Raw genomic sequence first — 24,791 nt, forward strand, 5'->3', positions numbered from 1 at the left:
GATTGAAGCACAACTCGCTTATTCAACATCCGATAGTCTATTACAGGCCGAAAACCATCCTGTGGTTTAGGGACTAGGAATATGGGAGAAGAGTACGCAGATTTAGAAGGACGTATTACACTATCAGCCACTACTTTGAAACCAATATCATCCTCATTTACGGACGCCAAAAAGACAACATGAATTGGTTCTAATAAAAGGGCAACACACACAGCAGAGCTGAACATATTTTACTTGAATTTCATCCATACATTTGGCACCTATTTTAAATTGAAAGTGTTTTATCTCACATACGCACAGGAAGACAAAACTTTTATCCATGCAATTTTACAAACTCTAAGAATAGCAGCTGAAGTGCACAACTGTGAATAAGACTTAAATACGGAAGTTAGTCGATGTATTGACCACCAAGCAAGAACGAATGTTCATATGCATGAAGTGTTTTTATATATTGTTTTTATCTTGTACATATATATAAGTTAGTTTAGGAAAAGACGTGTTTTATACACTAGTTTTAAGACCTTCAACATTTTAGACATACAGTTGCAATATTGTACAGAATGACATATACGCCAGTTCACGCTAAGACATTTGTATGTAACTAAATGTACATCATCATCATATGGCATTCCTTCAACACCACAATCTTAATCAAAGCTTCATTATATAAATATGTATGTATGGTTCAGCTGAAGATGACCTAGAATATGAGGTCGAAACCGGTCCTGTAATTTAATATATACAATAAATAAGTATTGATTGGTGGAAATCCTCTCCTATTTTTAATTGTGCAATTGTCAATACGGAAATGAAAATTATAGATTACGACAGATAGGTCTTACGGCGACGATGGGACAGAAAACGGCTAGGAGTGGGAAGGAAGCGGCCGTGGCCTTAATTAACGTACAGCCCCAGCATTTGCCTGGTGTGAAAATGGGAAACCACGGAAAACCATTTTCAGGGCTGCCGACAGTGGGGTTCGAACCTACTATCTCCCGAATACTGGATACTGGCCGAACTTAAGAGACTGCAGCTATCGAGCTCGGTAACTTGCGTACAAGAGGCACCACTATTATTATTCATGGGCAGAGAAGCACTAGTAAATACAGCAGAAGATTGCAGGGGAATATTATTACAAGTTACCACTGTACTAATTTGTGAAGCAGTAGATACAGAAATAGTATCACTGTCACACGTCTCAGATTGAACAGGCACACTAACTATTGAACTTGAGCTAGGCAATCAACTACCTTCCAGCAATCCAACAATTTAATCAAGAATATCACAAAACTGCAATAATAACAACTCGCACTCGCTCCGCTAATTTTCAGATAAATTATGAGCTAACAGGTCGCGAATCCTGTCCACGTAATGCTGCACTTCACCTCTCGCACGTGTTAACTGAGCATCAGACGGTTTAGAAGAACAAAATGACACAATAATGGCTTTATATTCTACGATTTTATCTCTAACAATCGACAAAGATGCGCACAACTCATCTGCTGATAATCCGGGGACGAAAACAGGTTCATTTAGTGATTGTTTTAACAAGCTCGTGTCATCTTTAACCCTTCCTGTCAAATTCAACTTACGAATACGAAGTTCATAAGCTAATTCCTCCTTCCTCAAATGGAACGGACCTGGGATAGCACGAAACATGGTGCAAAAAAAAAAAAAAAAAAAAGAAACAATACGAGATAATACTTGAATTAAATTTTAGGTTATAATCACCTTATCACCATCAACTCTCCTTCTTCAGCAACCATGCTCCGCTACCATTCTTTAACCTCCAAAATAAGGAAGGTTGCAAGTAATAGGAATAATAAAAATATTAATGTTTGCTATCCTTGTGCATTCACATAGTTGCACACTAACACGAGACATGACAATATGTACGAAATTAAAACTATAAGCACATTAAGCACAGAAAATAGTAACAGGATAACCAACATGATGGCTAAGAAAGGATAACAGGGGAAACGGCTGGGAACCATATCCAGGCGGTGGAAGGTATTGGCAATGCTCAAGAAGCGAAGTCAAATGTAATCCTAAACTTTACTTAACAAATTTAGATGAAAATTAAAACGTAAATAAATAAAAAAATACACCATTAAAATTTGAAAACAGAAATCCAGCAGAAATTACAATTTACCCCGAGGGTAGCATTTAGTTACCTAATCTTATACCGGAACATCGCACACAACGTTCCGCTGTTCGTGCCGACACTTTTAAAACACATGAAACAGTCGGAAAGAAAGAAAAGGAAGGTAACGTTACACTATTATGAAGATGTACATGTAAGAAAGAGAACAACGTTTAAAATATAATCTCGGTGCAGAGCACCTTCAGTAGGTAGCCCCCTCAAAAACACTTCTGAGAAAGGGTGCCCGTGCTAAAGGTTAATACTCCAAGATGAAGCAGAATTAATGAGACAGCCCCAGGGTGAAATTTACATATTATGATTACATCGAGAGGCATTGAATATCTAATTTACAAAATCAACAAAAGGGAACTGTCTCTTTACAAATGTGACGCGACTTACCAAAAAGGCTAATTTGGAAGCTGAAGGAAAACACGGGTAAGCTCCGGCAAAAGAAATTAAACGGGATACTACATTTGAAGATAACCTGAAAAATGAAAAACAACTAAGTGCTTACCTGTTGGAGGTGCCAAGAAAACCCATTACCTTGAAGGCAACCTTTCCCTTCACTGGTCAAACAGAAAAGACGCCTAGGAAGAGCAAGGCTCTAGTGAAACGCTTCTCTCCGGAAATTGGGAAACCTTACAACAGCCAATGAGCGTCCGATCTTTTTCCTTCACCTACCAATCACATTTAAATTTATTTTCTCCAATTAGGGCCCAGAAATTAATGCTGACCAAGAACATTGAGAAGCATCGCGAAGTTATGAAATTGATGCAACTTCGTCATCATCAGCATCGTTATCTTCTGCTCCATGTTCTTCACCTCTCATATCTAATTCTGCGGAAGTAACTGCCTCACATATGTTGTCTCCTGTCTGTTTCCCATCAGTAATGATGCCCTCATCAGTGTTCATCCGTTCCTGAATTCATCTTCCTTTAAGCCTATTGGACGAAGTTCAACATTCTCCTCTACTTCTGTTGACGCTCTTTAAAAATCTCCCCATGCCGGAAACGGTTCCTTATTGTATGTGCTGAGACATTATCCCATGACATGGCTAGAAGATGTTGGGCATCGAGAACGCTACTTGTTTTGGCAAGGACATTGGCACTAGTTTTGTGCGAGTCCTCTGCTTTCTAAGATTCTTGTGCACATTTCATGGTGATAATACACTTTCATGGTGTGAATGATGCCTTGATCACATGGTTGAATTAATGAAGTCGTATTTACCAGTAAGAAAACCGCATTGATGTTCTTGAGCTCACAATTCACAATGTGTGCTGCACAGTTGTCAGCCAGCAAATCTATTGTATGGTCCAGCCTTTTATCCCATTTCAGTAGCCGCATTAGAGTTAGAATGATAGGCCACTGGAAACTTACTGATGCCTTTAAAATAATCACTAACAGTCTTTTCTTTTCGCCAGACCTACTCGCACAACATAAAACTTTACAAAGGTAAAGTGAAGTAATGTGAAAACCGTCAATACGGAATGATCGTATCTTGTAACAACATAAAACTGTTACTAGTTCCTTGGAGGTTGTACAGCCTTTAGCACTTTCATTATTGAGCAAGTTAGTGTGTTCAGGCAAGGAGCGATAATACAGTGCAGTCTCATCAGCATTATACACACAATCGGGAGGGAATTCAGAAGCACATTTAGGCCACTCCTCTTCTATCCACCTCTCTGCAGCGACAGAATCAGTGTCCTTCTGCTCACCATGCATTTGTTTGTACACTATATTTTCTCGTTTCTTCCAAAGGTGAAACCATCATTCCATCGCTACAAAATTATTTTTTCCCAATATTTTGCTAGTTCTTTGGCCTGTTGCTGGTTCAGAGGACCATCAACACAAGCATCTTTCTCACAAACATTTGAAAACCAAAGTTTTAAAGCTGATTCAACTTTACCGTCTTTTCCACTACGATTTTGCTTACAGTTAAAGTTTTTCTTCTGCAGCCGTAAGAATATTGTCTCGATTTTTCGATAGCTTGCACTGAAGAGGTTGCAAAATTCGAAACTCCACAGCAGCATTGAGTTGACTTGTAGGCAATTTGTCATAACGTTTTATAATTGAAAGTTTCTCATAAATGGTTAAGTCTTTACATTTGCTTTTCACACTAGCCATCACTGCACTACAACGCTAAGAACTTCACAGTGCGAAATCTGTAGTAAGACTCGAGTTAGTGGTCCTTGGCTAAACTACCGTAAGGGAACAAGCAAAAGAGAAAGTGTATGCAGGAACTGCGCTGACCAGTTTTCTACCGTACACCTGCTATAAAAGATGAGACGTGAAGATGACCTTGAAGACAGACGCAGTGTAAAAATGGGTTTTTAAAGGTTGGCAGCGTTTTCTTTGCATGCACTCTGCTCGCATACTTGAGAACGAAATCCTTGAAAGCAAATGTGATAACATAAACTGAATTCATGATCACAATAAACGGAAGATTTTCATTGTTTCAATATTTGTCCGTATGGGACTTAATAAAAGTGATTATATAATACGGTTGATAACATTATCCGTGATTACAGTAAACGGCGTCCACTGTATAGAAATTTTGATTTACTGAGCAAGTTGGCTGTGTGGTTCAGGTCAGGCAGCTGTGAGCTTGCATTTGGGAGATAGTGGGTTCGAACCCCACTGTTGGCAGCCCTCAAGAAGGTTTTCTGTGGTACCTTAGTTAATGTCACGGTCGCTTCCTTCCTGTTTCTAGTCCTGACCTCTCCCATTGTTGCCATAAAACCTGTTTGTGTTGGTGTGATGTAAACGAAATAGCAAAAAGTTTGACATTAATTCATTCACACTTGACTCTGCTCAGTTTTTGTATCGTGGTACACTTGCCTTAACCTTTGTTCGAAATGTTTCTTGAGATCTAGTTCTACAGTGATTCATGTTAATTAGATTTAGGTTTTCTAAGATTTTATTAGGGAACATTCAATTAATTGGAATTAATGATAACTTTAATATTTTCTTTATTTTCAGGATGGTCTGGAGGTGATGTTAAATGTGCCAAAGAAAGCCAATGACGCTATGCATCTGTCTCTTCTGGATGGCTGTGATGTAAGCTTGGATAAGTTGGGCGAAGTTATCTTACAAGATACTTTCCACGTGTGGGATCCAAAGCAGATAATACGAAAGGGCCGAGAGCGTCATATTTTTCTCTTTGAACTGTACCTGTTATTTAGCAAGGAAGTGAAAGATTCCAGTGGCAAGGCAAAATATCTCTACAAGAATAAGCTGATGGTAGGCATCAAAGTAAAATAATATTCACATTAAGATCCTAGACTTCCTTTGACTTTGTTTATTGTATTTTATATCGTTACTGTGAGAAAAAGATACACTCATGGTAAGTCAGCAGAGTGGATTGTTAATTCTATTCCTCACTGCACTGAAGTACATGCATGGATTATATCAAACTCTGGCTTCTGGAAAGCTGTTACAATTATCAACTGAAAGATGAAGGAAATAAGCCATTAAATTGATACACGTTAGTTGTTTGGGTCCTTGCCATGTGAAATGAGAAACTGTAACTTCTTCACAATTTGCAAATGACTTCCGTCCTGTGATGCACTTAAACTGTTCTAATAAAAGAAAATTGTTTCAGATAAATGTTACCATTATAAATATGATGTAGAAATACCCTCAGTTCTTGCAGGTGGGGATGGGGTGTGTAATAATATGTACAAAGAATTAGTGTATGAAGTCTGATTGTACAAATGCTAGATATTTTCTCATCTGAGAGATAAATTGATAGATGTGTAGTAAAAAAAAAAAGAAATAGAATATCCACACATCAGACATAATTAGAACAGTTGTTGTTTGCTGTGAGGGCTTGAACCAAAAACTTTATTCAAATTAACAAATATTTAGACATTTGGTTTAAAAGGCACTTCCATCTAGCATTCTGGACCATAAGTACCTTACCATACCAAATATTAAATTGCTTTTCATTACCTTGGAGAATACTTCACCATATTTCCTCGCATATTAGACCCTCTTTTCTTCTGTTTTTTAGCCACAAATGTGAGGGGGCATCCAGTATGTGATAGCCTCCCATTTCGTGCAGTGAATTCTGGGTATTAAGAACTACAAATTGTACATGTACTGTACACTATTCTTTAACAAATTTATGATTGTATTCTGAGTCTATTGCACGACTGATGCGTGTTTGCAATGTACGGGTTGGACAGATGAAATTGTTCACCTATTTGTATGACATCATCAGGGCTACAGTATACTATGGAGGCAGACATTTGTTAACTACAAAACACAGACCTACCGCATGACTTTCATGTGTGTTTTCGTTGCACGGGTTGGACGGACAAAACTATTCAATAATTTGTGTGATGTCGTGGAGCTGCAGTATGCAGTAGGCCTATGGTTCCAATGCATGGGACCCTCACCAGGATTACTTGAATCAGCAACTGGAAAAAATCCAAATGCAGCTCGATTTGTTCTGGGTGATTTCCAACAAAAGAATAGCATTACAAAATGTTGCAAAGTTTGGGCTGGCAAGGGCTGGGAGAAAGTAGACAAGCTGCTCGATTAAGTGGTATGCTACAAGTGATTAATCTCATTATTTCACCGGATTGAATTTCGGTATATCAATATTTTTACAATTGATTTATTGATATCGACTTTCCAATACTTTACAATCCTTGTGACTAGGATATAATTATTCTACTTAGGTTGCTGTGGTACATGTTTTGCTTGTCCTAGCAAGCATCATCAGCCACTCAATTCTCTAAATTAGTCAGAGCTCTGAACCAGATGTTTACATAAGTAAGATTGTCCCATAAGAACTAATTGTTGACAAAAATTTATGATTAATTGATACATTTTGTTGGATCACAGATTAACAGTGGATGGTTGAATTGGTTGATTTATAACCTAAGATTTTAGATGGTTGTATATTGTCATCTTCCCATGTAATGGGGATAAAATGTAAGTATAACATCAAAACACACCAGTATTGATGCTAAATTAACAATCAAGACGAAAAGGAGCCTTAATATTTACAAAGTTTTCGCAATATATACAAGTGTTTCTACACATTCAACAAATAAAAAGGAGTGTGGATTAACTAAAATCTTTGTATATATTAAAACTTTTCAATAATAAAAATAAGATTCAGTTTGATAGTATACAAGGTAAAAATGCTGGTTGAACAGCAAGTAAGCAAGTTCGATTAATGTAGAATGCTTGAGTAAAATCTTGAACGTGTGAAGAATTGTTTCATTCTCTCCATATTTATGGACAAGCTAACACTGCTATAACGGGAGAACGTGTACAACATTCTAGGCATACATAGAAACGATGTTCCATTCAACTGTCAAGTATTCTCTACAAAGGACCTTGCGTCCAGTGTAACTATGTCGTCATCTACATTTCACCCTTTAGATGTATTTAGTAGCAATTCCAGCTAATGTCTTATTTTATGCCTCTAATGACAAACTCTGCATTCTCACCCATTATTATTTACGACACACCATATATGGATTTCACGACTCGCACAAAATTATATTTTGTACAAATGTTCATTTTTATTCAGTTTGGACACAAATTTTAACTATGGGCAAGATCTTTGGTGACTATATTGGAATTGCATGCTTGAAAATATAGAAGTACCACACGTCATAGAAAGATGAAGATCGAGTTTTAATTTCAGAAGCATAGTTTTAGACTGACGTTGATTTTTAATCTATTTTATAATCACAGTGTTGTCCATATTTCAAATGACTTTGTAGTACAATTTTAGCTTTACAATATCAATTGTCTAATTTCTTGTTTCACATTTTTATTTAATATTTAAGTTTAGCATTTTAGGTTTGACGAAAGGCTGAAGATGCCCTCTAGAAAGGGCGAAACATGTATCATTAATTTATACAGCCGTTCATAAATGTAACCACAGAACAGTGGGTTGTAGTGAATAGGTGGAACAGTAAAATACCTTTGTTATTTCTTATATAAGTGGTATGTTCCGAGCTGTGAGTGGAGAGATGGCGTGGAACGACATCAGTAGACGAAGAAGTTTGAGCGGTGTCTTTAAAAGTAGGAAAGATCACAATATGAAGATAAAGTTGGAATTCAAGAGGACAAATTGGGGCAAATATTTGTTTATAGGAAGGGGAGTTAGGGATTGGAATAACTTACCAAGGGAGATGTTCAGTAAATTTCCAATTTCTTTGCAATCATTTAAGAAAAGTCTAGGAAAATAACAGATAGGGAATCTGCCACCTGGGCGACTGCCCTAAATGCGGATCAGTAGTGATTGATTCAGTCAGTCAGTCAATCAGTACTATTTATTGTAACCTAAAATAAAGAGTTAGATATATACATAAAGGGCTTGGAGCAACATAGTGACAAGCCACACTCATCGGATTTTACAGGAGAGTCATTTTTAGGTTTTGAATAATTCCATAATTAGTAATAGACTTTACAAAGTCCAAGAAGTCATACTATCATAAACTTGTGTGTGTTATACATAGTTTCCATCAGTTGGAAGTCACTTCAGTCAACGTAAATATTTTACTGTTTAATTTTTTCAGTGAGGAACATACTTTTTTGTGGCTTATGTTGCCTGAATATTTTTAACAAATCTTCCATCTTTTAGAAACTGGGCTATGATGGCCCTTTGGTTGTAGTATGTGAGAAAGAAAAGTTCTGAGGCCATCACTCACTATTTCCTCATATCTGGGCACACGCATTTATCCTCGGACAGAGATCAATGATTCCATCTTTCCCTCTTATCAAAAATGTTTATTGAAATAAATAAAAAATATTTACATATTATAACTATGCACTACTGATTTTTTTCTTTCAATGGGAGCAAAGAAACTTATATTTTCTTTTACACTAATTCCACATCATCATCGGCAGGATCAAATTCATCGTTTGGGATCAGCCTATTGTAAAAGTCATGATACACTGGAGGCACAAGTGGCAAGACTTTTCACATCCAAAAGTTTCTTCTTGTTGATCCTAATGGGTCCTCCATACTTCGGCTTGTGGCTCCTAAGTGTGATGTCAGCTGGTTGACCTACCATAAAACGGGGTAACTTCGGGCCTTTTTCCATATATTTTTAAAAATAAAATGTGAAATATTCCCTCTAATTTTCTGAAAGGTAAGATATGGGTGTATTCTGCCCGAAGACAGGTCCTAACCTCCGTAGAGGTGTGCCTGAGCTGGAGTTTACGTACAGTAGGGTGGCGAGTTCCTTTCTGCTCCTCCATTCCCTAATCCCCCCACCAACAGCGCGTGGCAACCCATTCACATCTTGACCACGCCCAATGTTGCTTAACTTCGGAGATCTCACGGGATCCGGTGTTTCAACACGGCTACAGCCGTTGGCAATTTTCTGAAAAATATAATATAAATTCTGCCATGTTTGTTCTTCATTTTAAAATATGAACGTAATTCTCATTGTTATTCAGTAATGAATAATGATTATTGAAAGAGTGGCCGGAGTTACCCGTGTTTTGGGGTAACTTCGGCCGCCGTAAAAACAACTCAAGAAACAAAGTTTTCTTCGATGTAGTGTTACTTTGGCCACCGTAAATTTTTTTTTTAAACCTGCAAAACGCCCAGTATCAACAATCACAAACAAATTAAAACTATTTATGGTGAAACAGATGTATAGTGATCAAATTCACTTTTTCCGCAAAGAAGAAACTATTTTGTTTAGCCTAGACGTACAAGCATTGTATGTTATTACAAATTACTTGTTGCATTGCATAAATATTTGTAATGGTACAAAAGATAATAAATAAAAGGTACAGAAATCATAAAGCCCAATTGTATGAAGAGAAAAGGCAGTCAGAAAAGAAGCAATCTTGTAGACTGTCCTCATAATACACTGTCTTCTAAATTAGAAAATATCTGGACCGTCATCAAGTTCTTAAATGTGTATCGTCCATGTCAACTGATATCCGTCTATTTATCATTGAAAATGGAAACTGTCTTTCCCCTCCCTGTCGGGATAAACGTCCCCTTTTATTGTTATTGTGGCTTTATTAATCTCTTCTAAAGCGTTCTTGAAGTAAACAGGATTGTAATTACAATATCAACAGCCGCGTAGTGTTTTCCTGTACATTTTTGGCATGGCCGAAGTTACCCCAGAAGAGGACAACTTTTATCACAAAACTATTCCCTGAGAAACCTATTTGAATAAAATGCTTCAAGTTGTGTTGATCAGTTACCAGATGAACTTACATTTTGACCCCACAAACCACTGGAATGGAGAATTGAATGCTGGGGCTAGAGAACAGTTTGTTTTCTGCTATTACCAGACAAGACAATAGTTGGGGCTGCGAAAAAAATCGATTGACTCAACGAGCCCACCAATGTTATTTGGACTACCGAGTGTTGATGGAGCATTCTATTGTATGTGCATTTTAGTTGTTGCAAGTAGTTCATCTTTTCCAGTATAGGAGGCAAGAGAAAATAAGTGTTGCTATTCATCAGTGGCTGAAGTTACCCTGAATGGCCAAAGTTACCCCACTTTACGGTACCCTAAAGAACTGCACCTCTTTAAAATGTCCATCGTGCGCTTGTGGCGGTTTCCGTTGTGAACTTGAAAGTTAGTGAGAAGAAATCAACTTGTTCTCCACATTTTGTTTTTTTGGGTTTTGTTACATTTTGCAGTAGGGTACTAACACTCAAAATCTCTTTCTTCACAAAAAGAGATTTGTGTTGCAAGAAAAGGACTTTTCTTTTAGGCTTTTGAAATGATGTTCACCCACTCATGATGATCATAAATTTGTTGATGTTTCTTCTGAGCCTTCTCAATCAGTGCAAAATCTCTGTCCAAGGATAAATGTGTGTGCCTAGATAAGAGGAAATAGTGAGTGATGGCCTCAGAACATTTCTTTCTCACATACTACAACCAAAGGGCCATCATAGCCCGGTTTTTATTCTGCCCTGGGCAGTTGTCTGTGAAAATAACTAGGTTTTATATTTGCTTTTAAGTATTCAGATACTTGTTGACAGCACTGAAAATTTTGTCACTGTCTCTATGTCCTGTCTCCTCACCCCATACAAACATATAGCCTTTTCCATGTACACAGTCATGCACTCCAAAGTTGGACAACCGTAATTTTCTGCAGTACTGTAAAATGCTGGTTCAGTTGTCAGTTTTGGTTCCAGTAGGTTTTGTTGAAAATCAAACGTTATTACCAGTGTTTCAGGATCAAATATCTTGGATTCAGTTTTCAGGAGGTCCTGCATAGCCTTTGCTCTTGTTTGATGAAGTTGTAACTCAGTTTCCACAACTTTGGCTTCCTTAGCTCTGCACTGTACTGTGAAGTTTGTATATTAATTTCTTTTTCCATCACAGGTTTAGCATGTATCTGATCTTGGCAACTTAAATCCAGTGTTGAAATTGGTACAAAATACTCTTCTATACATTGCAAGAGTCGCCAGGTTTTCAATGTTTTTTTTCAGCACACCATGACAGATAATAATCTTCGTACAGTCGGAATATAGAAAGATTGCAGTCAAAGAACTGTTTTCCATCTTTGACTGATCTACTATAGTGACTTGGGTATTTTGGTATGTTTACTGACTCCAGGCAATCTTCGGGTATCCTATTGGGTCTATTGTGATGCTTGCCTCTTTTGTCGGTTTTAGGGGTTAGTGCTCCACTTTCAATGTGGGAAATTATATTATTCCGTCTGCCTTTTGAGTTCTGAAGGCCATACACATTGGTAAATTCTGTTTTAGAAACTTTCACGTATTCACCATTAACTTTTACTTTATATTCTGCAGTAAAATTTTTGCAGGATTCTTGCTTTTTTTTCTTTCTTTCTTTTTTTGGATAAGACCCTTCTTTTCTTTTTTGACTGGGTTTTAATGCAAGCATATAAGTAGCTCTTTTGAATATCAAAAGAACAGAGGTTCCCAAAGCTCTCAAAAATTTCTGTTTCTGTACCCACAAGCATAGATCGGCATTTTTCACGGCAGGTGCAAGGAGGGCCTAAAATCGGACCACCTACCTTTTTCTTGGAATGCTCAATATAATACTTTCTGCCTTCATTCCTTCACCTTTTTCTCTTAAATTTTATATGAGATTTAGGACTTCTTTTCCTCCATCGTTGCTGGGGCATCTTTTGAGGTTATTTCTCTGGAGTTCGTGACTTGATCGTGGTTGTCTTCCTGAAATAGAGCAAATAAAAATGATTTTAACTGTCAATATTACACTTGATCCCTATTAATAGGAAAAAAAAATTAGTCATATTACTAACAGCTTCTAATTAACATACTAATATTTAATAATTCGGTTGCAACATTCTGTGCTTGAACAGGTTAATGGCAAGACAATAACAAGCCACATTCAGTATCAAAAAACAGACTACATTTCAGTAGACCTGCAGTATTTAAAATAGTATTGAGCTCCAGAATAATTAGTATATCTTAATCCAAATTTATAGTATTTTGTATTGATTTAGGAAAATTTTCAGATTAATAACAATTTTCCAGAAATTTTCTTGCATGTTGAATTTTTTTATAAACTGAATACCCAAGACCCTGGCAAGCCACAAATTAGTTTGTTGTTAACTTACCGGATCTGAAGAGGATGCTCCACTCCCATTTGTGTGGTAATCCGCATCCTGGTCTGTGTCATCTTGAAAATCACTCACACTGTCATCAGATTCTTCATCTGTCTCACTAAAATCAAGTAATTTTCTCTTGGCTTGCAAAGAATTGTTACTACTGTCCACCATCTTGGTATGTGGCTTGTTATGATTCTACCTAAAAAAAAATTATGAAATACTTTCGGGAAAGAAGATAGCTCTCTGCATTGTGCTGCTATCTAATGGAAAATCACAGGAAGTAAAACAAAATTAGGGGGTCCTAATTGGCTTGCCGGCGGACTTGAGGGAAATAAAATACCTCTCGTGGACCAAACACACAATCCCCTGTGGGTGGGGGATGCAGACGAAGAATACACCCACGGTATCCCCTGCCTGTCGTAAGTGGCGACTAAAGAGGGGATCCAAGGGATGAAAGTATTAGAACCATGAAACTACTTGTGATTAGTACCACCACGCGGGGAACTCCATGGGTAGCTTTTACTTGCGCGTAGTACCACTACAGTATGTTAGGTACAAAATAGGTTTGTGATTAGTAGCAACAGTGTGTGGCTCAGGATGCATTTTAGAATACCTGTGATTTGTACCCCTGTACGAGCAACACCATGGTTCTGCCTTGCCTATGATTAGTGCCCACGATGTGAGGAACACCACGGGATAGTGCGGGTCCCTGTGGTTAGTCCACTTATGTGAGGAACGCCATAGGTTTGTGTTGCCTGTAAATAGCGCCGCAGTGTGCGAAACACCATTGGTCTGTGTTATATGTGCAAATTTCCTTACCTGCGAGTAGTACCATAATGTGTGGAATACCGCGAGTCTACGCTACTTTTCATTAGTACCGCAACGTGACAAATAGCATGGTTCTATTTTCCTAGCAATAAATACCGTTATGAGGGGCCAATGACCTGGATTTTTGACCCGTTTCAACTATAAGCATCATCGATTCAGTATTATGCTTTAGAAGCAGTCCCTTTGTCAGTAATACTATTGTTTAACACTAGTTTCTGGGAATGTGAGGCATTGCAAGTCGTATCCACTGATTGTTTTAACTTCATATCCATCAATTCATTCTTTGTCCTCACGTTTTTTAGTTCTGGTCAGTGGAGGATTATGGATTTTTTAAATTGTCTTAACATTTCGTCTCATTTTGTACCATTAGGGGCTGATAACCTAGATGCTAGGCCCCTTTAAACAACAAGCATCATCATCATCAACATCGTCATCATCATCGTCATCATCATCATCATCTTTACTCGTGTCATTTATATATACAGTATATCAGAAAACATAAAGGTCCACTAATACTACCTTGAGGAATTCCCCTCTCAATGATTACAGGATCATATAATGCTTCACCTGAGTTCTATTTTCTAGAAATATAACCACCCATTCAGTCACACTTGTCTAGTCCAGTTGCACTCATTTTTCCCAGTAGTCTCCCAGATCTACCTTATCAAATGCCTTAGATAGGTCATTCTTTTTACAGTCCATTTGACCTCCTGAATCTAAGAAATCTGCTATATCTCACTGGAATCAAACAAGTTTTGCTTCACTGGAATGATTTCAGTGTAGAGATAAAGCCAGGTTATCAGGTAACGTAGATAAGATGGAACAGAAGTAGTGATGGACCCAAGCGCTTGTAGACAAGTATTTCTCATACTAGTCCTTCTAAATTCCTCCCCTATCCCATACTCCAGTGGTGTGTTGCACTATCTTCCTCTTTTGACATAATGACCAGCAATCTCAATGTTAGGCCCTTTAAAACAACAAAATAATAATAATAATAATAATAATAATAATAATAATTCTTTTTTATTATTATTATTATTATTATTATTATTATTATTATTATTATTATAAGAAGAATAAGAAGAAGAAGAAGAATCTCCATAGAAAAAACAACATTTATTACAAACATCAAGAATGCTCCAAAATTTTTGGCAACAAATATTGTTCCAGTAGAAAGAGTATGTCCGCCTCCGTAGTGTAACGGTTAGTGTTTCTAGCTGCCATCCTCGGGGGCCGGGGTTCGATTCCCGGTACTGCCAGAAATTTAAGAATGGCAGGAGGGCTGGTATATGGTTGAAATGGTACATGCAGCTCACCTCCAATGGGGGTGTGCCTGAAAAGAGCTGCACCACCTCGGGATGAGGACACGAGTTTACTTTATGTCCGACTCGTTGGCTGAACGGTCAGCGTACTGGCCTTCGGTTGAGAGGGTCCCGGGTTCGATTCCCGGCCGGGTCGGGGATTTTAACCTTCATTGGTTAATTCCAGTGGTTCGGGGGCTGGGTGTTTGTGCTGTCCCCAACATTCCTGCAACTCGCACACCACACACAACACTATCCTCCACCACAATAACACGTAGTTACCTACACATGGCAGATGCCGCCCACCCTCATCGGAGGGTCTGCCTTACAAGGGCTGCACCTGGCTAGAAATAGCCACACGAAATTAATACTAAAGTAGAAAGAGTAACAAAATTCAAATATCTGGGAGAAATAATTCAAGAAAATGGTTTAGACAAATCTGCTGTAGAAGAAAGGGTGCACAAGATGGAAAGAGCATATGGTATCACAAAGAATTTTTATAACGAAAAGTGTCTATCTGAAAATGTTAAAATAAGGCACTACACTACTGTGGTGAAACCGGAATGCTTATATGATGCAAGTGAATGCCTGGTGCTAAACCATAGATAAGATAAACTTGAGGTACTAGAAAGGAGAATCGTGAGAAGAATCTTAGGCCCTGTGAAAACAACAGAAGTATGGAAATTAAGATCTAATGATGAAATATACAGGAACATAGAAAACATAACAGAAACCATAAGAAAAAGGAGATTGAAGTTTTTCAGACATATTTACAGAATGGATGATTCCAGATTAACAAAAAGAATTTTCAAGTATCTATGGGACAAAAAGGCAACAACTAGCTCGATTCAAGAAGTAAGGAAAAATTTAGAAAGAAATAATATAAGAGAAGAAGAAACTATGGACAGAGAAATTTTTAGAAATAGAGGAGTAAGTATGGGAGGATTCCAAGGAAGGTTGAACAAGAAGCCTGGTGCGAAGTGGTCCGAGGACAGAAGGAAACAGCATAGTGAAAGGATGAAAGAATATTGGAAGGAGCGGAAGAGAAAACAACACAGTATGAAGAACTGAATTCAAATTGGCACGTGGTCCTTAGCAGGCCTCATCGGAAAGAATAATAATAATAATAATAATAATAATAATAATAATAATAATAATAATAATAATAATAATAATAATTTGCTGATGGAAATTTTGTGATCGAGAGTCTTGTTCCTGTGGTTTAGATTCCACATAAAACTTAAAATCCAATGACTGTGTTCACAATAACAACAGTCATGTACCTTATAAGGTTGCTTTCAGGTGTTGCCATCATCATCTTTTAAACTAGAGTTCACCTTGGGAACCACACTAAAGCTGGTCCTGATTTCTTTCATTTCTTAAAGACTAAAAGAGAATTACAATGTTACAGAGCTTATGGAAAAGAAAAGAATTGATCTGCTTAGAACAGGGCCTCTCAAACTCCCAAAATCTCACGCGTGCAAACAGAGGCGCAAGGGCTCCGTGCATTGTGCATCGGTCCGACTCGAATGGTGTAGTGCGATGAGAGCGACGAAGTGGTGGTAGACGGATTGTTTATCAGTGAAATAGATAAGCGCAAGACAACAACATAATAATGGAGCATCCTGTTTCAAAGGAAGCAAACGCTTCCGAAAGTCTATTTCAGTCGAACTGGGAATGTTTGTATTTTTTTCTCAGTCGTGACGTTAAAGCCAAATGCTTAATCTGTGGGACAATAATTACGTGATCATCAAAATGATCTTTTTTCAATACAAAGGCTTTGCTCGAATTCTACGGAAATTTGTCGAAGGAAGATTTTCCTAAGCTGCATCGAGAATCAGCCAAGTTTATTTCTATGTTTGGTTCCACATGCATATGTGAAAGTTTTTTTTTTTTTTCTGTTTTGAGTTGTACGAAAACTAGATTGCGTGCGAGTATTTCTGATCGTAATTTTAAGAACGCTGTCAGAATTGCTGTCAGCCGATCCCTTGTTTCAGACATTACTAGTATAATTGCAAAGAAAAAGGAAAACAAGAGCTGGAGAAGATAAATTGTCTGCTCGAACCATATTGAAAGATGAGTTTTTAACACCGGTAACATTGACCCATACAATTGAGGAGGGAAAAAATCAGTGGGGAATGTGAAGAAGGCAGAGACAGGCCGAATGGGTGAGAGAGATGTAGGGAAAGAGGAGTGGGGGTTTGCACTCTGGTGAACCTAGTGAATTAGTCTCCTGCGCCTTGCGCCGTGCAGGGCACGGGTGCATGCACTCTGAGAGGCCCTGGTTTAGAGCATGAGTTTTATGCTATTCCCTGAGGTTCTGATGTGCTTTGTTGATTGGTCTGAATATCTCTAGCTTGTTTCTGAGCTGCTTTAACTACACCAGGATTTTAACGTCAGCATTTGTGTTTCATTTGTTTCTTCTAAACATAAGAGGATATCTTCCTGGTGACGTCGCGAACAGCCAAGGTCATGGAGAGGAGGACAATGACAGTGGTGAAATTACGCTTGATGAAGTAGAAAGGAGAGTGAACAAACTCCAATGTCATAAAGCAGCAGAAATAGATGAAATTAGAGCTGAAATCGTGAAATACAGTGGTTACCCAGGAGAATAATGGACTCTCTTGTGGAGGGTAAGAGGAGCAGAGGGAGACCAAGACGATGATGGTTAGACTCGGTTTCTAACGATTTAAGAGTTATAGAACTAACAGAGGCCACAGAACTAGTTACAGATAGAGGATTGTGCCAGCGTTCAGTAAATTCACAGAGGCTTGCTGACTGAATGCTCTAAAGGATAACAGTCTATAATGAACATGGGTATATGTATATATGTATGTATGTAATGTATAGAGCCCGGATTTCCATGCACTATCAAATCTCAAAATATGCATTCATGCACTATCATATGGCAAAACATGCACAATAAACTGGAAAATATGCACTATCAAAACTCAGTTCCTTTTGAAACATGAACAAAAACTACCCTAATTTCTCCAAATTGTCTTGATTTAAGCTCATTTGTTTATCATTCAGCACATACTTAAGCACAGAAAATTATCTGTTTACGTCACGAGAAGTGATAGATGCATAATTCAATGAAGACATTTGGACAAAGCGAGGTCAAATTGTACGTCTTTTGCATTTTCACCACAATACGTCTTTTATAAGCTTCACGAATTCAAAATCAGGATTTGAACGAATTAGTTTGTTCAACTTATCTCTATCTGCGGCAACTGCTTCTCCATGCGATGATTGCAGACACATTTGAATGTCCTCAATAAGTGGTAACGATTGCTTGCTGCGATAACACAGACGTGTGACGATTGAGAGTTCCGGGTAGGACATTCCAGGATAACAACGGTACAGGGTTCAATGAAAAACCAGAATTTGTAAGCTGCTATCCCAGTAACGCGGCGCCACAGAAGTGCGATACAAGGTTTCTTTTGTTCGTCTAACAGACGAAAAATGAGCTGTCAATGATTAATGCACAATTTACGGTTCAATTTATAGCAATGTACAACTGTAAAACTGGGACACCTTATTCCTAAGAATTAGATTTCGACGTGGGGCCTTCCGACTTACGTCATTGTTTACTCAAGCAACAGATAAGAAAGAGTTTGGTTAATTGCATTATACTGTAGGACCTGTACCGTATGTAGGCTACTAACTATGGTTGTCACATAGGATGCCAGGAATACATTCTCTCCGTCTCTCAGTAATAGACATACTGTAGCTTACAACGTGAAAAATTGTCCCAAATTCTGCAAACTAACATTCAGAAAATGCACTATGATGCAAGTTAACAATATATATGCGTCAAAGTCAGATTAAAAGTCATATTGTGCAATATTAAACGTCCAAATATGCGCTATTAAATCCAAAATCTTCCAAATATGCATTATGCATGAAGTTTCTCCGAAAAATGCCAAAACGTGTAAACATGCATGGAAAAAGAACGGTTATTTGGAATTGTTAAGCCGTAAAACGAATATTTGCATAGTTTGAGAAGTGTAGCTAGCTTATTTAAAAACATGCATTTGCATGGAAATCCGGGCTCTAATAATGTATGTATGTTTACACATATGAAACCCAAATGCAGAGATTGAAATCAACCCTTGAACATGTAGTAACAGAGGGAGTTTGTTTATTTTTCAATTTTTAAAATGAAAATTATGATTCCTCTGTGTAGCATTGAGTATATTGTCGGGAAAAGTTTGCCATGATGTACTGTTACATATCCTGTTCAGGAAAATTTTCAGTGAGCTTGGCACCTGTTTTCTTCACCATACCTTACAAAAGATATGGATAAGAGGATGTTTTGAATATTTTCTTCTTACATGATGAAAAAGTTTAATCAGATTGTCTCTGATATTACTAAGTGTAACTGTTGAATGATTTCCCCAACCAATAACTCACGGTCTGCTTGGAGGGTCTCTGGGAGATGTACATTTATAGGCTCGTTATTCTTTGTAGCTTACAAATTATCATTGGAAAGTTAATCTACAGACCCATGTTCGTCCTGTTTCTGTCATGTAGTCTGTCTAGATAGAGGATAACAAATCTGTAGCTAATACTCTAGATTTACACTGAAGAGATAGACAGATTGAACTGTTTTTCATAAAACCCGTACTCATCCCTGACCTGTGGAGGGAAGTGGTGTCATAACCTGTCACATGTATTTGGACCATACATGTATCCTTTCCCTATCTTTTGTAGTACATTAGAACCTCCGTTATCCAAAACACTTTTAACCGAAATACCATTTAACTGAAACAATCGGAAGTTTCTTTGGTTAAATTACAAAAACGAAACAAAGAAACATAATTTTTTATGTTATTCTGACATTCTGCTAATGAAACGGTGGCATGACATAGCGACAAGCAAGTGATGCGAAAAGAAAATAGACTTTTTCAGAAAAAAAGGAGTAGCGTGTACTGTATATTTACAGTACATGCACTATCGAACATAGTTTTGTTTTGTAAACAGAGTGAGTAGTTCAGTTTTCCAGTACTAGAATACCGTATTTACACAAATAATATATATATATATATATATTTTAAAATTTGAGGCATGAAAGTGGGGTGCGGATTTTATTTGTGTCACGGTTGGCAACACACTACTGTTCACCTAGTTTTTAATGTTGGATGTACAGATATGCTTTGTGTAATTGCGGATGGGGAAAAACTGCCTCCATTTATCATATTTAAACGGAAAACAATTCAGACTTTTAATTTAAAACTGTTTACATCAAAAGAATAGTATTTTACAGAGTAACTTAAATTAAAAATTTATCCGTGTCACGATAGAATGCGTCTTCCAGAACGTGCAGGGGTAGCTTTCTACACTTTAACTTCGATGTTGTAGATGTTGATTCCCATAGGGAACCTAAAATATTTGTCCTGAATGAGTAAATTTATAATACCAATATAATGGTCCGTTATTGGACATTATAAATTTTTCGGCTAACTCATTCTTGGTTGCCTGCGTTTCGCCCTCGTGTGCTAAGTTAGGCTCGTCAGTTGGGACTTAGCACACCACCCAAGACGCAAGGCTAGTGCATACCGTGGAGGCCACTGCACTGTCGATGTGTCGACAGTGTGTCTCATAGTCGCTAAGTTCGAGTGAAATCGTAATTCTTTTTTATTCAGCGTTTTAAAGAATGCCACAATATCACATAATAGGCAGTGTGCGGAGAAGCAGATTCTGTGAACACTGGCAGTGCTGGCAGTTGGCGAAAAAGCGTGGCTCATTATAATCAATTCGTACGCACCGGATAATATTGTCGATGTCTCGAATATTATTACAATATCTTTTACAGTGAAAATTCATCAACGTGTTCACTAGTGTAACCTTTTTTTAATCAATTTTATATTTTGTTAATGATAAGATCTTGTAAATGTTTTTTTAATGTATTCACTCATGCAACATATTTTTATAATTTCCAACTGGACGTCTGGTAGAATTTTGAGGTATTGATATGACTGATGATGCCCCACGGAAGGGGCGAAACATGTCTCAACTATTTTAACGATGTTTAACTAATACGTTAACATCTTGTACTGTATTGAATAGGTTGACGTTAAAATAAATTTCTTATATTATATTATATTATATTATATTATATTATATTGGAAAGTTCGATAAACCACGAAGTGTTAAGGGCATCGGGTACTTTCCTTGCAAGTACAAAGCATCTAAAAACGCAAACGGTACAGTAATCCAAAAAATAAAGCACTTGCACAAGAGAGCCAGCATACTTTGTCCTCGTCTTTCAATCGTGTTTTTTTTTTTCTTTCATTGCATGAGGTTTTTGACAGTGGTTTATCTGAGTGCATTATTTGAATAATGTAAATGCACCTTGTTGGATACATTTTGGAAGTAGTTCTTTTCCATGGCATTTGAAAGGTTTAAAACAGTGAATCAATGTTATTTGCATGCAGTAACAGGTCTAGAATATTTTATGACACGGCAAGGGTTGGCATTTCCGAAGTACGAGTTGGCGGTTAATTCGAAATCGTGTAATTTGGAGTCCGATTTTTGCATCCCAACGACTTTGAATTAATGAGGTTTTTGTATCGCAAAACTAACATCTGAGTTTGCCGGTGTGTCTGTTTCAAGTGTTCACATTGCACGAAAAGAATTATCCACCACCGGTCATGTTAATATCCAAGTAAAAAAAGACCGCGTGTGAAAAGTGTTTTAGACATAGAGTGTGACGAATTTGTAAGTGATTTAAGAGATGATTCTTGTGATGCAAGAGACAACGAATCCTCCAATTTACAGGGAATTGAGCCTATTGCAGGTTCAGATTAATGAAATACCTAAGCCTACTTGCTAATTTTCATGGCAAATATATTTTATAGCAGTGATGATGTATTTTTATTATCTCAAATTTGTTCAAGGAAAACAGCTATATCCGTAAATTTACACGTTTGTTAATTTAATTTTTTTCAAAATGTGCCCACCTAAAATTAGGGTGTGAGTATTATTCAGCAGCGGGGATTATTCACGTAAATACGGTATGAAAATATACTATATATGTAGCCTATTGTCTTCATTTACTTTAATCTAAAACTTCAAAAAACTATTCTTAACCTCTAAAAATGTCATTCAATTATTATCCAAATTTTAGATTATATGAAACCCTTCCTCTCTCCCTTTGTTTCAGTTAACATAGGTTCTACTGTATTTCTTCAAAATCATGACTTAGAAGTAAAATGTAGAAAGCTAGGAACAGCAGTGATAATGATCCCTGCAAAAAAAAAAAAAAAAAAAAAAAAAAAAAAAAAAAAAAAAAAAAAAAAGTTCCTGTAGAAGGAACCTGAACTTAAGGTGCCTCCTTATATAACAATAAATAATCTCTAAATTTTAGTCAGAGTTTATTACTCGACTAGCCACACGCCATAACATCTTAAGGGGACTCCACCTCACAACCTATAGTAGCCATGTACCACAGCAGTTTAAAATCCTATTTTAAGCTACTTTGCAACACTCGGCAAGCTCTTGACAGTACAGGGTTTTGTGCAAGTTGCAATTTCCTGGCCTGTTAGGTACAGTTTGAGGCAAATATTCATTTATAGGTAGGGGAGTTGGGGATTAGAATAATTTACCAAGGGAGATGTCCAATAAATTTCCAAATCCTTTGCAATCATTTAAGAAATGCCTAGGAAAAGAACAGATAGGGAATCTGCCACCTGGGCGACTGCTCTAAACACAGATCAATGTTGATTGATTGATTGATTGATTGATTGATTGATTGATTGATTGATTGACAGTGACAGGGAAGAGAAAACAACAGAATGGAGAGACAAGGACAAACACGAAAGTGTAAAAGATCAGAATAAAATCTGTATCTTCATACACTTTACTTCCTTGCATTGAGGAGCTCTTTCCTCATTAATCCCAGTTCTTCTTCATCCATTTTCTTGTAACCTCTGATAAACTTGTTTTGGTTTCCAAGTTTCATCTAGAGGGCAGATATCCACATTTATTACTGTGTTGAGGGTGTCCATTCTTTGAGTCTTGATATGCAGTCGGTTAGATAACTAGAAAGTTGGATAAATCCAGGAAAGGGAGGAGATATAATTTATACAGTTCATAGAAGCTTCATCTTTAGAAAGATGGCTGTATCTTTTAATCATTGCAACAATGTCTGGCTCCATGGCTAAATTGTTAGCTTGCTGGCCTTTGGTCACAGGAGTCCTGGGTTCTATTCCTGGAGGGGTCAGGAATTTTAACCATAATTGCTTAATTTTGCTGACACGGGGACTGGGTGTGTGTGTCACCATCATCCTTTCATCCTCGTCACAATGCGCAGGTCACCTACGGGAGTCAAATCAAAAAACCTGCATCTGGCGAGCCGAACTTGTTCTCGGACACTCGTGGCACTAAAAGCCGTACGCCATTTTATTTTATTGCAATAATCTTCTGGAGACTTAATTATTCCTGATTCTTTTTTTTTTCTGGATACATATTCAGGGGTTTTATTCCCTTTCCTTTGTGAGGAAGTTGCAGGATTTATGCAGAAATATAAATGAAGGGTGTTTTTTTTTTAGTCTTGATGTTCACATAACTTGTGTTAGGTTTCCTGTCGCATGCCACTCTGGTTTCTTTATAGCATTATCTTGCAGACTTAATCCATTAATTTTTAGCTTTAAACTGACTTCAGATATTGCATACTTCACTTTGTTTTATAGCTTTTTCTATTCATATCTTTCTTTTCTTCCTAATTGGCTAAATTCATATGTCTACTTCTTATGACTCCCTCTACACAGCTGCTTGTTCTAGTGTTTAACTGTTGTGTGTGTTCCTAACTTCTTTCTTAGACTTCTGTTTTCGGCACATATTCATGCAATATTCATTGTCCTTGTCGATCTGTGCTAAGACTTCAATAAATCCTGAAGATGATCTTTCCCCAGGACCCTGTTAAGTGTCTGCAAGGAAATGGTCTTACAACTGTTTGGGAATTCATAAAAAAAAAAAGTGATGTAACAAGTCTTGTTTGAGCCTGCTTGCAAATAACATTTCTGGTTCATTCAAATAAGGTATGGGTTCATTGAAACTGTGAAATATTACTCGTTCTTTTCTTCTGCCACATCTAATTCTATGTAATCAAAAAATGATTGCTCGATCATCGGACAATAAAGAAATAAATAAAAGACTTGCAAGAACTACACGTAGAACTCTAATCTCTATTTTGGATATTTCAATAATAGTCTTTTTGATGTCTTTTACATACTGGGGGACTATGGAATTAAAGGTAGATTATTAAAATCAATCAAAGGCATTTATGTTGACAATTGGGCTTCAGTGAGAATTGGTGGTAGAATGAGTTCTTGGTTCAGGGTACTTACAGGGGTTAGACAAGGCTGTAATCTTTCACCTTTGCTGTTCGTAGTTTACATGGATCATCTGCTGAAAGGTATAAAATGGCAGGGAGGGATTCAGTTACGTGGAAATGTAGTAAGCAGTTTGGCCTATGCTGACGACTTGGTCTTAATGGCAGACTGTGCCGAAAGCCTGCAGTCTAATATCTTGGAACTTGAAAATAGGTGCAATGAGTATGGTATGAAAATTAGCCTCTCGAAGACTAAACTGATGTCAGTAGGTAAGAAATTCAACAGAATTGAATGTCAGATTGGTGATACAAAGCTAGAACAGGTCGATAATTTCAAGTATTTAGGTTGTGTGTTCTCCCAGGATGGTAATATAGTAAGTGAGATTGAATCAAGGTGTAGTAAAGCTAATGCAGTGAGCTCGCAGTTGCGATCAGCAGTATTCTGTAAGAAGGAAGTCAGCTCCCAGACGAAACTATCTTTACATTGGTCTGTTTTCAGACCAACTTTGGTTTACGGAAGCGAAAGCTGGGTGGACTCCGGATATCTTATAAGTTAGAAGTAACAGACATGAAAGTAGCAAGAATGATTGTTGGTACAAACAGGTGGGAACAATGGCAGGATAGTATTCGGAAT

The 24,791-nt window shown here is 37.3% G+C and overlaps 1 protein-coding gene across 1 annotated transcript in view; it reads left to right on the plus strand.

The window, feature by feature from the left end:
- The window catches only part of trio (trio Rho guanine nucleotide exchange factor), a 1,596,874-nt gene that overhangs the window by 822,302 nt on the left and 749,781 nt on the right, over window positions 1-24,791 (plus strand). Inside the window, exon 28 of the mRNA XM_067140202.2 lies at window positions 5,123-5,383. Coding sequence (XP_066996303.2) covers window positions 5,123-5,383 — 261 coding nt within the window. The remainder of the gene's footprint in view (window positions 1-5,122; window positions 5,384-24,791) is intronic.

Source organism: Anabrus simplex, chromosome 2, assembly GCF_040414725.1.
Source record: "Anabrus simplex isolate iqAnaSimp1 chromosome 2, ASM4041472v1, whole genome shotgun sequence".
NCBI classification, from domain to species: Eukaryota; Metazoa; Arthropoda; class Insecta; order Orthoptera; family Tettigoniidae; genus Anabrus; species Anabrus simplex.